At 39.2% G+C, this 16,973-nt stretch overlaps 1 protein-coding gene across 1 annotated transcript in view; it reads right to left on the reverse strand.

Annotated features, from left to right (window-relative positions):
- LOC133575645 (solute carrier family 28 member 3-like) overlaps positions 1 to 16,973 on the reverse strand; it is a 39,349-nt gene that overhangs the window by 7,492 nt on the left and 14,884 nt on the right. The window contains exons 7-15 of the mRNA XM_061928342.2: positions 16,474 to 16,551; positions 16,316 to 16,396; positions 16,121 to 16,201; positions 15,881 to 16,012; positions 10,269 to 10,396; positions 10,040 to 10,208; positions 7,470 to 7,667; positions 5,070 to 5,151; positions 1,787 to 1,885 (exon numbers count right to left, since the gene is read on the reverse strand). Of these exons, the coding sequence (XP_061784326.1) occupies positions 1,787 to 1,885; positions 5,070 to 5,151; positions 7,470 to 7,667; positions 10,040 to 10,208; positions 10,269 to 10,396; positions 15,881 to 16,012; positions 16,121 to 16,201; positions 16,316 to 16,396; positions 16,474 to 16,551 (1,048 nt within the window). The remainder of the gene's footprint in view (positions 1 to 1,786; positions 1,886 to 5,069; positions 5,152 to 7,469; positions 7,668 to 10,039; positions 10,209 to 10,268; positions 10,397 to 15,880; positions 16,013 to 16,120; positions 16,202 to 16,315; positions 16,397 to 16,473; positions 16,552 to 16,973) is intronic.

A 16,973-nucleotide genomic window follows, 5' to 3' on the forward strand; every position in this document is an offset into this window, starting at 1 on the left:
GCAGGGTATGCTCCTTTGCGAAACAATAAAATAATGAATAAATGTCTGAAATATATATTCATTTATAATCTATTTACAATAAAAGTATTTATTAACATATGACCTATTTGATGTCTATTACATTTTTAGCATGAGGTAAACTTGTACGATTGTGCTTTGAATTAGTGCGAAACGACACATTATTGTCTATCTAAAACTATTTAGAGCAGGGGTGTCAAACTCATCTTAGGGTTAGGGGTTAGGGTTAGGGATGAGGGTTGGGTTTAGGGTTAGGATTAGGATTAGGGTTAGGGTTAGACATAAAGCAAAAGTGTTGGTTAGGGTTAGGGCTAGGGTTGGGGGTGGGGTTAGGGCTAGGGTTAGGGTTGGGGTTAGGGTTGGGGTTAGGGTTAGGGTTAGGATTAGGGTTGGGGTTGGGGTTAGGGTTAGGATTAGGATTAGGGTTAGGCATAAAGCAAAAGAGTTGGTTAGGGTTAGGGCTAGGGTTGGGGGTGGGGTTAGGGCTAGGGTTAGGGTTGGGTTTGGGGTTAGGGTTAGGGTTAGGGTTAGGATTAGGGTTAGGGTTGGGGTTAGGGTTAGGATTAGGGTTAGGGTTAGGTATAAAGCAAAAGAGTTGGTTAGGGTTAGGGCTAGGGTTGGGGGTGGGGTTAGGGCTAGGGTTAGGGTTGGGGTTAGGGTTAGGGTTGGGGTTAGGATTAGGGTTAGGATTAGGATTAGGGTTAGGCATAAAGCAAAAGAGTTGGTTAGGGTTAGGGCTAGGGTTGGGGTGGGGTTAGGGCTAGGGTTAGGGTTGGGGTTGGGTTTGGGGTTAGGGTTAGGATTAGGGTTAGGGTTGGGGTTGGGGTCAGGGTTAGGGTTGGGGTTGGTGTCAGGGTTAGGATTAGGGTTAGGATTAGGATTAGGGTTAGGGTTAGGTATAAAGCAAAAGAGTTGGTTAGGGTTAGGGCTAGGGTTGGGGTTAGGATTAGGGTTAGGGTTAGGGTTGGGGTTAGGATTAGGGTTAGGGTTAGGTATAAAGCAAAAGAGTTGGTTAGGGTTAGGGCTAGGGTTGGGGTTGGGGTGGGGTTAGGGCTAGGGTTAGGGTTGGGGTTGGGGTTAGGGTTAGGGGTTAGGGTTTGGACAACTTCAGTTTGTTTTATTTTGTTTAAAAATAGAACAAGCACATTCTGAAAATGTACAAATCATAATGTTGTTGAGGTTTTTTTTTTCCACTTACATGTTGCGGTTAATAGTATTCTATCTTTAGTTGTCGTTATTTATATTTTCTGGAGAAATGATGTGATAATGTTCATCAATCAACTCATTGGTGTTCGTTTTCAATCTATCAAGATAAAAAACAATGTCAAAATCAAATGACAGTATGTTATTTATGTAGTTTGCTCATTTTCCTCGACTGGTGAACTTACATCATGTGTTTTTTTTTTTTTACATGTGTAGCATCATCTATAAAGATACAAAGAATTGCTATTGCGACATCTAGTGGACACATTTAGAACAGCGTTTTTTTTCATTCAAAAATTTCGGCTCATTTTAATACATAGCAAACTCATCCCGCTGGCCGGATAAAACCTGTTCGCGGGCCGTACGTTTGACACCCCTGCCCTAATGCATCTGTGCCGCCGCCTATTAATCTGACATATTCATGCAAGTGGCGGCACATACCTAGCAGCACATTTCTTTTTAGCTTCATCTTGAAAGACCGTTTCTACATAAAATAATAGGCCATTATTGATAGAACACATTGAAGTGGACGGAGGTGGCGGTCAGCAAGTAAAGTGTGAGTGACCTGCGACACACGCCGTCATGAAACAGGAAACGCTGCCTGCAATCAAAGCTCGCACGCCACAAGTGGAGATGTCATTTTGCCTCTCTGGAGCCATCGAAGCTGCAAGCAAATAAAACAAACAATGATCATAATAACAGTTCACACCACATGTGATTTAGGAAAATAGATTCTTGAAAGACAGAAATCATCACAGCTGGTAGGCTATTTTTCTTTCCTGTCATAAAGTCGTCGCATCAAGTAAATATTTTTTTCTTTAATATGTTTTCCTCACGGACGTGTTTTGCAGGGCAGTCATCGCACTTATCGCATTTGCTTCGGTTAAAAGTGTCACAGGATGCAAACGGCCGACTCGGGACAGGTCTTGCAGGTAGGAATATGATTTAATCGTAAATCATACCCGTACATACAAACAGACAGAAACAAAACAAAAGGGATGCGTGCCGATCGGACGGGATTCTAAGGTAACTTACTTAGCACCGGAATACTAGAAGCTAAGGTAACCGCTTAGCACAGGAATCATGACCTCGACCAGAATACCAACGTAACTGTTGCGAATGCAAACAATGAAGCCAGACCGAGTGTGGCGAGCAACGTCTATAAATAGCTCTCTGATTAGTACTCAACAACAGGTGAACCTGCCGAACACTAATCAGAGGCAGGTGAAACCAATTAGTACCCATGGTAACCAAAACAAACCCAGAAGTGCACAAAACAGGAACTAAGGGAGTCCAAAACTAACAGAACATAACTAAACAAAACATGATCCGGCTACGGCATACTTGCCAACCCTCCCGGATTTTCCGGGAGACTCCCGAAATTCAGCGCCTCTCCCGAAAATCTCCCGAAATTCAGGCGGACCTGGAGGCCACGCCCCCTCCAGGTCCGCATGGAGCAATGTTGTTGTATTATATTGAGTTGGAGGCAATAAACAGGCGAGGGGATGAAGTACTCTCTTTACTGTAGACTTCAGAACAGACTCACACACTTGACGTCAGGTGCGCAACACCACGTAAATCGTTGGCCAACCAAAAAGTAACCACAGTACGCTATATCCAACATTCACCAGGAGATGGCAACAGACAAACATAGATCACTCTATTACATTCCAGTCTCTCCATGTTTTCTCGCCATGGTAACATGTGATCCACATGCACTGTGCGCTGTCTCTGTCCCTCTTGATATATATATATATATATATATATATATATATATATATATATATATATATATATATATATATAAGAAAATACTTCACTTTCAGTGAATTCTAGCTATATATATATATATATATATATATATATATATATATATATATATATATATTTATTTATTTTATCATATATATATATATATATTTTACTATTTATATACAGTATATATATGTGTATATATATATATATATATATATATATATGAAATACTTGACTTGGTGAATTCTAGCTGTACATATACTCCTCCCCTCTTAGCCACGCCCCCAACCACGCCCCCGCCCCACCCCGACCATGCCCCCCCCCACCCCCCGAAATCGGAGGTTTCAAGGTTGGCAAGTATGGGCTAAGGATCATGACAAAAAGCACCTCTGGTGTACGGTTAACACTTTTTTTTCTTTTGCAAAGTTCGTGAGTCGAGAGTTGCGGCACTTTGGGCTTGTTTTTGAATGTGCGGTTGCTTATTTGGGCTTGCTTTTCTGTGCCCACAATAAAGCAAAACACAAGTGCGCTGGTAGCTAGTTTGTCCTCTTTTAAAGTTAAAAAAGTTAAAGTACCACTGATAGTCACCCTCTGCATTTGACCCTTGCCCTTGTTCCACCCCCTGGGAGGTGAGGGGAGCAGTGAGCAGCAGTGGTGGACGCGCTCAGGAATCATTTTGGTGATTTAACCCCCCATTTCCAACCCTTGATGCTGAGTGCCAAGCAGGGTCTTTGGTATGACTCGGCCGGGGTTTGAACTCACAACCTACCGATCTCAGGGCGGACACTCTAACCAAAAGTCCACTGAGCAGGTTTCCGAGTTATGGCTCCCCCAGTCCACATGCTTAATATGTGGCAAAAAAAAAAAAAAAAAAAAAAAAAAAAATATATATATATATATATATATATATATATATATATATATATGTATATATATATATATATATATATATATATATATAAATAATAAATATTAAATAATAGATAAAAAAGAAAAAAAAAGAAACAAGTGACGAGACAGAGTTGGAATTAGTGGCGGAATAGCACTCGTCCGTCGCCAGATCGCGATTCAAATATTGCAGCTTTGCCACGTCATCAATTTATTTTATTTTAAAGCATATTGTACCGATTTGTGGTCGGAAATCAAACATTTTCAAGCAAGAAAAAGACTAAATAAACTAAAACTATCAATACTACAGTAGTATTGGCCACAAGAGGAGACCAAACAGGTCCAGGTGGCCATGGATGAAGTGCTGGCTGTCCAGAGTCGGGACTTGGGGTGGACCGCTCGCCTGTGCATCGGTTGGGGGACATCTCTGCGCTGCTGACCCGTCTCCGCTCGGGATGGTCTCCTGCTGGCCCCACTATGGACTGAACTCTCACTAATATGTTAGATCCACTATGGACTGGACTTTCACAATATTATGCTAGACCCACTCGACGTCCATTGCATCCGGTCTCCCCTAGAGGGGCGGGGGGGGGGGGGGTCACCCACATCTGCGGTCCTCTCCAAGGTTTCTCATAGTCATTCATATTGTCATCCCACTGGGTTGTGAGTTTTTCCTTGCCCTTTTGTGGGCTCTGAACCGAGGATGTCGTCGTGGCTTGTGCAGCCCTTTGAGACACTTGTGATTTAGGGCTATATATAAATAAACATTGATTGATTGATTGATATATAAATAACGAGTTAACTCGTGATTAATCACAAAAAATGATCACATTAACTATGTATACATGCAGATAAATCACCGAGTTTATTTAGACTACACATGCTTCTTCACCTAAACCGCGGGAGGATGTCAAGAATTTATGGGAAAAAATTGTCAAACTTAAGGTCCTTGAACTACTCTTGCATGACTTGAGGTAAAATGTGAAGTGATCTTCATTTAACGTAGGAGGTGTCCAGCGTTCAAAAGAAGAGCTCTTTGACCGACACGTGAAACAAGGCAACCGTGGATGTGTCAAGAAAAAAGAAAAAACACTCACCTGCAGTTTGTTTATCCTTTCATGCTCGCTGAATTGAGGTCTCCCAGAGTGGGTATCTACGTGTATATTTCTTTGATGCAATGAGTTATTGGTTCTATGTTCACTCACACAAGGCGGCGATCGACGATCCCAGAGAGGCGATGTTGGAGAAGCCGCACAGAGCGTATGTGGCGATGGTTTCTGAGTGAACCTAGGACAGGAAATTGCAAATGATTATACGGCGGTATCTCAACAAAGAGTGTTTTGAGATAAGAGCTGTCTCTCGGCCAACTGTTATACTTTAAGTTGCAAGCAAACGGTGGAGGGGGGCGTGGCCTGTGGGCCTGCCGTGGAACAGGGTGTGCCAGGACCGGCCTCAAAGACAGCGACAGGTGCGTGGATGGCCCATTTGGGCCTTGTTATTGTGGAGAATGCATATATGTTTAAGAGTTATTTCTTTATTCATAGCCATGTTTGATCAACTAGTACTTTTCCTTTTTATATTCTACCAGTTTCTCTTTGTCCTCAGATGCCGGTTTAGTGTCTTAACCATTGGAATGTGAAATACAACCCCCACTTTTTCCTTATCAGTGTTCCATGGGGGAGAGATGGGGGTTTTCTTTGTGTGCAAGGAGTTGGTTTTTCCGTTTGAATGTCAGATCAACTAGAGTAGCCGATATGAATGTATTGGTCTAGGTCAGGGGTCGGCAACCCGCGGCTCTAGTGGCTCTCTGGAGCTTTTTCAAAAATGTATGAAAAATGGAAAAAGATGAGGAGAAAAAATATATTTTTTGTTTTACTATGGTTTCTGTAGGAGGACAAACATGACACAAACCTCCCTAATTGTTATAAAGCACACTGTTTATATTAAACATGCGTCACTGATTTCGAGTATTTGGCGAGCGCCGTTTTGTCCTACTAATTATGGCGGTCCTTGAACTCACCGTAGTTTGTTTACATGTATAACTTTCTCCGACTTTCTAGGACGTGTTTTATGCCACTTCTTTTTCTGTCTCATTTTGTCCACCAAACTTTTAAGGTTGTGCATGAATGCACAAAGGTGAATTTTGTTAATGTTATTGACTTGTGTGGAGTGCTAATCAGACGTATTTGGTCACTGCATGACTGCAAGCTAATCGATGCAAACATGCTATTTAGGGTAGCTATATGTACATATTGTATCATTATGCCTCGTTTGTAGGTATATTTGAGGTAATTTAGTTTCTTTTAAGTCCTTAATTCAATTTATATCTCATGACACACTATCTGTATGTAATATGGCTTTTAATTTTTTGCGGTTCCAGACAGATTTGTTTTTGTATTTTTGGTCCAATATGACTCTTTCAACATTTTGGGTTGCCGACCCCTGGTCTAGGTGGTTCTCCTAAAGCTTTAGTAAAACTTGATAATATTCCTATTTTGCCTTGGTGGTCCTTCTTACTCAGCGTATATGTCATCGAAAGAACTTGGGATTGACCAGTAACTTAGATTCCCTGGGAGTAAGAACTGGTCGACGCAACATTATCTAATCACCTGTGGCCTTTATTAGCAGCAGCCGGGATGAGACAAGTGGAGTTGGAGGTGCCGCTAAGCGGACGCAGGAAAGAAAGACAAGTTTGCTGGAAAGCAAAAGACTTGCACTATTTGATGAAAATAAAATGAGTGTTATACCCTGAATTCCGGGCTCTCCTGGCAGTGTGTGGTGGTCCGAAGAACCCACTAGAGGGCAACCTCTACACAAACATTTGAGTTAAGGGCATTTTTGCAATGCAGTCTGCTGAAAATGATGGAACGCGCCACTCTATATAGTAACTGGCGCTGTGGTCGAAGTTGGAAAACACATTTTAAGCTGTTCAAATTTCTTCTGCCCTCTGGCGGCTAGAGTTTGTCACGTTACATGTGTCAGGTAAACCGTGACGAATGGGTCCATATGTATCCCCTTCCTACTGTACGGTCAATTGAATCCTGTAGTGCACACTTCATGCATGACATTTCTTGCTTAACATACGGAAATATACAGGTGATTATCTAATCACCTGTGGCCTTTATTAGCAGCAGCCGGCATGAGACAAGTGGAGTTGAAGGTGCCGCTAAGCGGACACAGGAGAGAAAGACAAGTTTGCTGGAAAGCAATAGACTTGCACTATTTGATGAAAATAAAACAAGCGTTATACCCTGAATTCCGGGCTCTCCTGGCAGTGTGTGGTGATCCGAAGAACCCACTAGAGGGCAACCTCTACACAAACATTTGAGTTAAGGGCATTTTTGCAATGCAGTCTGCTGAAAACGATGGAACGCGCCACTCTATATAGTAACTGGCGCTGTGGTCGAAGTTGGAAAACACATTTTAAGCTGTTCAAATTTATTCTGCCCTCTGGCGGCTAAAGGTTGTCACGTTTCATGTGTCAGGTAAACCGCGACGAATGGGTTCATATGAATCCCCTTCCTACTGTACGGTCAATTGAATCCTGTAGTGCATACTTCATAGTCAAGACAGTTGCATTATTGCACATTTCTTGCTTAACGTACGGAAATATACTGCTTCACGTCGTTCACATACTCCGGGCCCCCGGCCTTCCGCCTATTGATGAGCACGGACAACTGCTGGTAGGCCACAAACTCGTTCAGAAAGGTTTTAGTGCCGATCAGCTCGGCCACGATGAAGCTGTCCTCCCAGGAAACGCCCATGAGGAAGGACAGAGGCATGAAGACGTAAGAGCAGAGGAGCTGAAAGAACAATGGATATTCAAGCAGTAAAAATGCTGAAATAAATAAAATGCTTGCAGGAATGTGAGGGCTTGTACAAACCCCAAAACCAGTGAAGTTGGCACGTTGTGTAAATGGTAAATAAAAACAGAATACAATGATTTGCAAATCCTTTTCAACTTATATTCAATTGAATAGACTGCAAAGACAAGATACTAAACGTTCGAACTGGAAAACCTTGTTAATTTTTGCAAATATTAGCTCATTTGGTATTTGACGCCTTCAACATGTTTTAAAAAAGCTGGCACAAGTGACAAAGAAAGTTGAGGAACACTTATTTGGAACATCCCACAGGTGAACAGGCTAATTGGGACCAGGTGGGTGCCATGATTGGGTATAAAAGCAGCTTCCATGAAATGCTCAGTCATTCACAAACAAGGACGAGGCGAGGGTCACCACTTTGTGAACACATGCGTGAGCAAATTGTCCAACAGTTGAAGAACAACATTTCTCAACGAGCTATTGCAAGGAATTTAGGGATTTCACCATCTACGGTGTCAGGTTCAAACACTGATGACATCTATTAAACAAGACAAGAGGCAAAGAATTAAACAGAGACAGAATTCAATTTGTACTCAATATATTGAGGAGAGTTGCCCGGACATTGTATCCTTCTATAATCTCCAGCACGCTCTGCCCAAAGATTGAACTCCTCCTTCTTTATTTGACTTTCTCCCCCCACCTGACCACAGCTGCTTCCATAAGGAAGTGGGTCGTAAACAGCGTTGCCTTTGGTTACCGAACAGTTCAAAAGAAGAGGTCGTAAAATAGTTCAAAAAGAGTTTGTAAAATACTTCAAAAAGAGTTCGCCTGGAAATTGGGCAGATCCTTGGTTCCTCTGCTTTGAAGTCCTTGGGCCAAAACAACATCCTTCTGTTGATTACCATACATGAGAGAACACAAGAACACCATCTTGCTCCCCCCCCCTATACAGTGGAGTTTTACGAGCCTTACTCTTGGTAGGTTTCAAAAGACAGCCTTTTGTCTTCTTGTCAGGAACACAATGTAATACAGCGTTTTTGTGATAATTTAGAAACAATTATTCTAACAACGGTCTGTAATATCATCAAAAGGTTGAGAGAATCTGGAGAAATCACTGCAAGTAAGCGATGATATTACGGACCTTCGATCCCTCAGGCAGTACTGCATCAAAAAGCGACATCAGTGTGTAAAGGATATCATCACATGGGCTCAGGAACACTTCAGAAAACCACTGTCAGTAACTACAATTGGTCGCTACATCTGTAAGTGCAAGTCAAAACTCTACTATGCGAAGCGAAAGTCATTTATCAACAACACCCAGAAACGCCGCCGGCTTCGCTGGGTCCGAGCTCATCTAAGATGGACTGATGCAAAGTGTAAAAGTGTTCTGTGGTCTGACGAATCCACATTTCAAATTGTTTTTGGAAACTGTGGACGTCGTGTCCTCCGGACCAAAGAGGAAAAGAACCATCCGGATTGTTATAGGCGCAAAGTTGAAAAGCCAGCATCTGTAATGGTATGGGGGTGTATTAGTGCCCAAGGCATGGGTAACTTACACATCTGTGAAGGCACCATTAATGCTTAAAGGTACATTCAGGTTTGGAGCAACACACTGAATTCCACCTGAAAAACTTCAAAAATTGGTCTCCTCAGTGTAACACAGTGGTAAAAATGCCCCTGTGCCAACTTTTTTGCAACGTGTTGCTGCCATTAAATTCAAAGTAATGATTATTTGCAAAAACAATTTTAGTTTCTCAGTTCAAACGTTAAATATTGTTGCGTCAGACCAGTTCTTTCTCCCAGGGAATCTAAGTTACTGGTCAATCCCAAGTTCTTTCGATGACATATATGCTGAGTAAGAAGGACCATCAAGACAGAATTTGAATATTTTCAAGTTTTACTAAAGCTTTAGGAGTTCAACTTAACCAATACATTCATATCGGCTACTCTAGTTGATGTGACATTCAAACGGAAAAGCCAACTTCTTGCACACAAAGAAAGCCCCCCCCCCCCATCCCCCTCGCAACACTGATAAGGAATATTTGGGGGTTTGGTTTCACATTCCTGATGGTTTAAGACACTAAACAGACAATCTGAAGACAAAGGGAGACTGGTAGAATATACAAAGGAAAAGTAGTAGATACTATAAACATGGCTATGTAAAAAGAAAGAACTCTTAAACATATATGCATCCTCCACACTATTCAATTGAATATAAGTTGAAAAGGTTTTGCACATCATTGTATTCTGTTTTTATTTACCATTTACACAACGTGCCAACTTCACTGGTTTTGGGTTTTGTACATGTAATCTCACAATCCGCTCTGTATTCAATATAAAATAGCCTTTACCGAGAAGCTGAGCTGCGGGTAGTCAAATATGGCTCCCAGCCAGGAGAGGGCGGCGTCAACAAAGGCCAGCAGTGCCAGGAAGACCATGAGGTTGACCACCACGTTGACCGCCAGGCCCACAGCAAAGGTGGCTCCTCGGGAGGCAGCCTCCAGGAGGTTAATGCTCCCCCTGGAGGACACAACAGGCGTTACAGGCGTGTCACTTTCACCCGGGGGAGATTTTTCTTACTCTTCGATGTTGATGTCGCGACTCGAGTTCAGGCTGGGGGTCTCGGTTTCAGGCCAGAACACTTTGGCGACGGCCAGCGAGGCCGGACCTGACATCAACGAGGCGGTCAACAGGTGTGTCGCTTCCACCTGAACAAAGATGAGTGATAATCAGCACCTTACCTATACATATTAGTATCCATAAAATTATGCTTACTACCAATAAACTATATTTAATGGCGCTGTTCTCTTGGACTGCTTTTGTTTTTTGTTATGTTATGTAACAATTGCTAGCAAAAATGGTGCACTTGTAATGATTTTTCGTTAGAAAATATACCATTACTAACAATCGCACATTAGTTATATTTTTATGAAGTCATTTATTACAAATATAAAAAATACAAGACAAGATAAAACTCTTAAAAAACTAATTTCCTCCCTCTTTTTTTCTTTTCATGACATTGGTCATGAAGACTTTCATTGGTGGTCAAAGTCCTAAAAACAGTCCCTGTCATCTGTAAAACGTCTGTAGAATGTATAGGGGCGGCATGGCGTAGTGGGTACAGCAACCGTGCCAGAAACATGAGGTTTGCAGGTTCGCTCCCCGCCTCTTACCATCCAAAAATCTTTGCCGTTGTGTCCTTGGGCGGGACACTTCACCCTTTGCCCCCGGTGCCACTCACACCGGTGAATTGAATGATAAATGATAGGTGGTGGTCGGAGGGGCCGTTGGCGCAAATTGCAGCCACGCTTCCGTCAGTCTACCCCAGGGCAGCTGTGGCTATGAAAGTAGCTTACCACCACCAGGTGTGAATGATTGATGGGTTCTACATGTAAAGCGACTTTGGGTACTTAGAAAAGCGCTATATAAATCCCAGTTATTATTATTATTATTATTATTATTATACTATCCATGTATAGAGAAAATACTTCAGCCAGTGATGTAGTGGAGGGAATACAACCTGTTTGAGCCCACTGCAACAAGCCAGCTATTTGACTACCACATTCACCCAGTGTTGTATAATTGCAAAAATTATATAACAAGCTCTAAATGAAATTCGATGCATCTGTTCCACAATAACTACATATATACATGCTCTAGACATTGTAATAACAACCAAAAAATATATAAAATACATTTGAATTACTTGATTCTGATGAATCCAGTCCAATGAAACAAATAGATTTTGTTCGAAGGAAACCTTGAGAGGCTGTGTGAGTTCATGGCCAGAAGGCGTGACTTATAAACAAATGTACGATCCAATAGCCTTGTGAGACTGAACAATAGGACCCAATGATATAACAGATTGTTTTTTAGGATGGTTAAAGGTAACGTTGTAATTTTACAACAGAAGTGTTACAGGGTTAAACTAATTAAACATTTAGAAAACTGATTCTAGTAATAAAATACCACATTCCATTTTTGGGGGTTTAGAATTTTTGATTTATAATACTGATAGTCAATAAGGTCAAATAATTCCCTTTAAAAGGGACATTCGGAATGTAACAATAACAACATAAATGTTGTAGTTGAATTGTAATTTCACTCAATGAATGAAAAAAGTAGATAATAGTGGTAATATATTAAAAATAGTAATCATACAAATATTATCAAATTATATATATACATATGCATTAATATAATAATAATAATATAATAATACATTTTATTTGGTTTAGCGCTTTTCAGAGCACTCAAAGACGCTTTACAGGATACAATATATATATATATATATATATATATATATATATATATATATAAATAAAGCAGTTTAAAGTAATAATATAAAATACAGGAAATGTATAAATGTAATAATGTAAAAATAAAATGTAATCAAATCAGAAAAAATAAATAATAAAGCACACTGCAGTGTTCTACGATATATAAAGGTGAGTATTTCAAAGTCAGAATAATAATGAGGCCAATTAAGTAGTCTTAAAAGGGACACATGAAATGTAACAATAACAATATAAATGTTGTCATGTGTGATGGCTCTTTGGCGCATTAATATATCTTGAACTACACATTTTATACTGTATACATTAAATAATAGATATAATACAAATAAAAAAATTTTTTTTTTAAATACACCAAACAGTTGATAAAATTACTAATGTGCACTACAGTGTATTACAACATTTTAGGGTGAGGATTAATTCTCAAAGAGGCCAAAAAAGTAGCCGTGAAGGGATTTATAATAAATACATGATATAATAAATAATAAATACATGTTTTTTGTAATTTGATGTAATGAAAGCAAAAGTAGATTACATTGGCAAATTATTGATAAATGTTTAAATATTAATTATACAAATATTATCATATTATATTATGTATATATTAACCATTTAAAATATGTTTTGTCATATTGTATTACATTACATTATGCTATATTATATTGTAATAATATATTATATCATATTATATTACTGTTATTATCATAATTTATGTATACATACACACAAAATATTATGAAAAAAAATGCCAAACTGTTGATAAAATGACTAAAGTACACTATAGTGTATTAAAAATATTTTAGAGTAAGATATTTCTAATTTGTAATATAAGTCATTGAGGCAACATAATTATCCTGGAAGGGACACATATAATATTTTTTTAACTAAATATAATGAAAGGGGGAAAAGTTAATTACATTGGCACACAATAAGTATTTATTATTAGCAATTACAAATATTCCTAATTATAAAATTAAGTTTACTTATTAATATAAGTTATTAACGTAAATATCTAAAAATGTCATCAATATATAGGCTATATAGTGTCACACCAATATTATACATTTGACTATTAAAAAATAGTTACAGAAAGTTCAAAGTAAATATTGTAAACTTATTTTTTAAAGGAATAAAAATAATAAAATCCTTTATTATTTATTAATATAATTATTTTTATGTAAATATCTAAAATTGTATCAATATAACCTATATATTGTCAAACCAATATTATACATTTGACTATTAAAAATAGTTACAGAAAGTTAAAAGTAAATATTGTAAACCCTATTTTTTAAAAGGAATAAAAATAATAAAATCCTTTATTATTTATTAATATAAATTATTTTAATGTAAATATGAATAAGCGGTAGAAAATGGATGGATGGATGGATATCTAAAATTTTAATAAATATATTGTCACACCAATATTATTCATTTGACTATTAAAAATAGTTACAGAAAGTAAAAACACTCTAACATAAAATCTGCTTAGTGAGAAGAATTATCTTATCAGACAGAAAATAAGCAAATATCACCCTTATTTGAGATATTTAATCTTACTTAGATTTCAGTTTTTGCAGTGCTCCATTCTGATCATGGAAATGTATAAGAAACAAGAAAACAATGAAAGTGTCACACTGCAAAAAGTCAGTGTTCAAAAACAAGAAAAAAAATAAAATAAATTAAGTGTATTTGATTTGAGCTAAGCAAAATTATCTGCCAATAGAACAAGAAAATTTGGCTTGTCAAGACTTTCCAAAACAAGTAAAATTAGCTAACCTCAATGAACCCAAAAATACCTTAAAATAAGTATATTCTCACTAATAACAAGTGCACTTTTCTTGGTAGAAAAAAAAAGAGACCTTTTTGCTCAATATGTTGAAAAATATTCTTAAATGAAGTAAATGCTAGTGCCATTATCTTGACATAATGATATGCGCTCGGCATCATGACTTTTTTTTTTCATGCTTGAAGTAAGAATTATTACTTTAAAAAAGTAGTTTTATACTTGTGAGTGTTGATGACACAGCTTTGCATCAGTTGATAATCTACAAACCCTGTTTCCATATGAGTTGGGAAATTGTGTTAGATGTAAATATAAACGGAATACAATGATTTGCAAATCCTCTTCAACCCATATTCAGTTGAATGCACTACAAAGACAACATATTTGATGTTCAAACTCATAAACTTTATTTTTTTTTTGCAAATAATAATTAACTTAGAATTTCATGGCTGCAACACGTGCCAAAGTAGTTGGGAAAGGGCATGTTCACCACTGTGTTACATGGCCTTTCCTTTTAACAACACTCAGTAAACGTTTGGGAACTGAGAAGACACATTTTTTAAGCTTCTCAGGTGGAATTCTTTCCCATTCTTGCTTGATGTACAGCTTAAGTTGTTCAACAGTCCGGGGGTCTCCGTTGTGGTATTTTAGGCTTCATAATGCGCCACACATTTTCAATGGGAGACAGGTCTGGACTACAGGCAGGCCAGTCTAGTACCCGCACTCTTTTACTATGAAGCCACGTTGATGTAACACGTGGCTTGGCATTGTCTTGCTGAAATAAGCAGGGGCGTCCATGGTAATGTTGCTTGGATGGCAACATATGTTGCTCCAAAACCTGTATGTACCTTTCAGCATTAATGGTGCCTTCACAGATGTGTAAGTTACCCATGTCTTGGGCACTAATACACCCCCATACCATCACTGATGCTGGCTTTTCAACTTTGCGCCTATAACAATCCGGATGGTTCTTTTCCTCTTTGGTCCGGAGGACACGATGTCCACAGTTTCCAAAAACAATTTGAAATGTGGACTCGTCAGACCTCAGAACACTTTTCCACTTTGTATCAGTCCATCTTAGATGAGCTAAGGCCCAGCGAAGCCGACGGCGTTTCTGGGTGTTGTTGATAAACGGTTTTCGCCTTGCATAGGAGAGTTTTAACTTGCACTTACAGATGTAGCGACCATCTGTAGTTACTGACAGTGGGTTTCTGAAGTGTTCCTTAGCCCATGTGGTGATATCCTTTACACACTGATGTCGCTTGTTGATGCAGTACAGCCTGAGGAATTGAAGGTCACAGGCTTAGCTGCTTACTTGCAGTGGTTTCTCCAGATTCTCTGAACCCTTTGATGATATTGCAGACCGTAGCTGGTGAAATCTTTAAATTCCTTGCAATAGCTGGTTGAGGAAGGTTTTTCTTAAACTGTTCAACAATTTGCTCACGCATTTGTTGCCAAAGTGGTGACCCTCACCCCATCCTTGTTTGTGAATGACTGAGCATTTCATGGAATCTACTTTTATACCCAATCATGGCACCCACCTGTTCCCAATTTGCCTGTTCACCTGTGGAATGTTCCAAATAAGTGTTTGATGAGCATTCCTCAACTTTATCAGTATTTATTGCCACCTTTCCCAACTTCTTTGTCACGTGTTGCTGGCATCAAATTCTAAAGTTAATGATTATTTGCAAAAAAAAAAAAAGTTTATCAGTTTGAACGTCAAATATGTTGTCTTTGTAGCAGATTCAACTGAATATGGGTTGAAAATGATTTGCAATCTAACACAATTTCCCAACTCATATGGAAACGGGGTTTGTAGTTTCAAGCATGTTTTACTCAATATAGGTCATCAAATCTCAGCAACAAGCTGTAATATCTTACTGAGATCATTTAGGACCCTAACCCTTAAAACAAGTAAAACACTCTAACATAAAATCTGCTTAGTGAGAAGAATTATCTTATCAGACAGAAAATAAGCAAATATCACCCTTATTTGAGATATTCAATCTTACTTAGATTTCAGTTTTTGCAGTGTATATGGCTTGTATATATGCATTTTCATGAAAGGAATAAAAAGAAATGATGATGATGAACCCATCAATCTTCCTCACCCCAAAGGAGATGTAGACCGCCAAAATGGTGCCGGCCATGCCGGCAAAGGCAAAGCCTGCCGTCAGAATGGCGTGGATCTCGGAGAACGTGAGCTCGCTGACGTACGGCCGGATTAAAAGAAGAGTTTCAGCCTGGCGGAAAAAAAAAAAAAAAATGTTGATTTGACCATTCACACTTGTGTCATGTTATGGATTATTTATGCTTTTCTATCGGCGCTTATTGTTGTCATGGCGCCACACCTGGCCCAAGAAGATATTTCCAGCTGCAGCCATTGATTCCGCTGGAGATGTTCCCATGGTAACCTGCATTAGGAATCCAATCTGAGGACAAAAAAGAAACGACAGGAAGCCGAATGGGAGCGGGCTGAGACTTTCTTTGTGTGTGCGCCACTTCCTTCTTCATCACGTGATTTGCGATTGCCTCCTCTTCCTCACCTTGCAAACCAACCACTGCATGAAGCCCAGGTGGTAGAGCATGGAGATGACGGAGCTCAGGAAAATAAGCACAGGCATTACCTGGCGAGTGGGGGGCGTAAAAAAAAAGCACTTTACTTTGTTGACCGCGTTGACAGTGAACTCGGTCGTGCACGTACTTTGAAAATAAAGAAGTGGTCCTGGTAACTTTCTCCGAAGATGAAGCGAGCGCCGACGTCTGAGTAGGACATGAAAATCTGCACGGAGGGACATTTGGGAGCAGTTAACACACACTGACTTACTGGTTTGGTTGTTAGTCTACACGGTGAGACCCTTGGACGCATCCTCGCTCATCCATGCAGTCAGCTCTCTTGGTTGCTTTGTTGGGTCCACTCCTGTCTCTGGCCATGCTCCCCTTGCCCCAGCAGACGATGGCGTGGAACACCGCAGAGGCCACTTCAGTGTATATGTTTTTGTTGTTGTTGTTTTACTTTTGTAAAACAATTTGTAGACTGATTTTTATTTTTATTTTTTATTATTTATTTATTTTTATTTTTTTACCGCAAAGGTATTCCTAGCCCTTTTCAGCTACGTCACTGGTAAGAATATAATGGAACATTTCTCCAAACATTCCCACGTGTACTGGGTTTGAATCCCGGCAGATCTGTGGCAAAAATTA

The sequence above is a fragment of the Nerophis lumbriciformis genome, linkage group LG33, assembly GCF_033978685.3.
Source record: "Nerophis lumbriciformis linkage group LG33, RoL_Nlum_v2.1, whole genome shotgun sequence".
NCBI lineage: Eukaryota > Metazoa > Chordata > Actinopteri > Syngnathiformes > Syngnathidae > Nerophis > Nerophis lumbriciformis.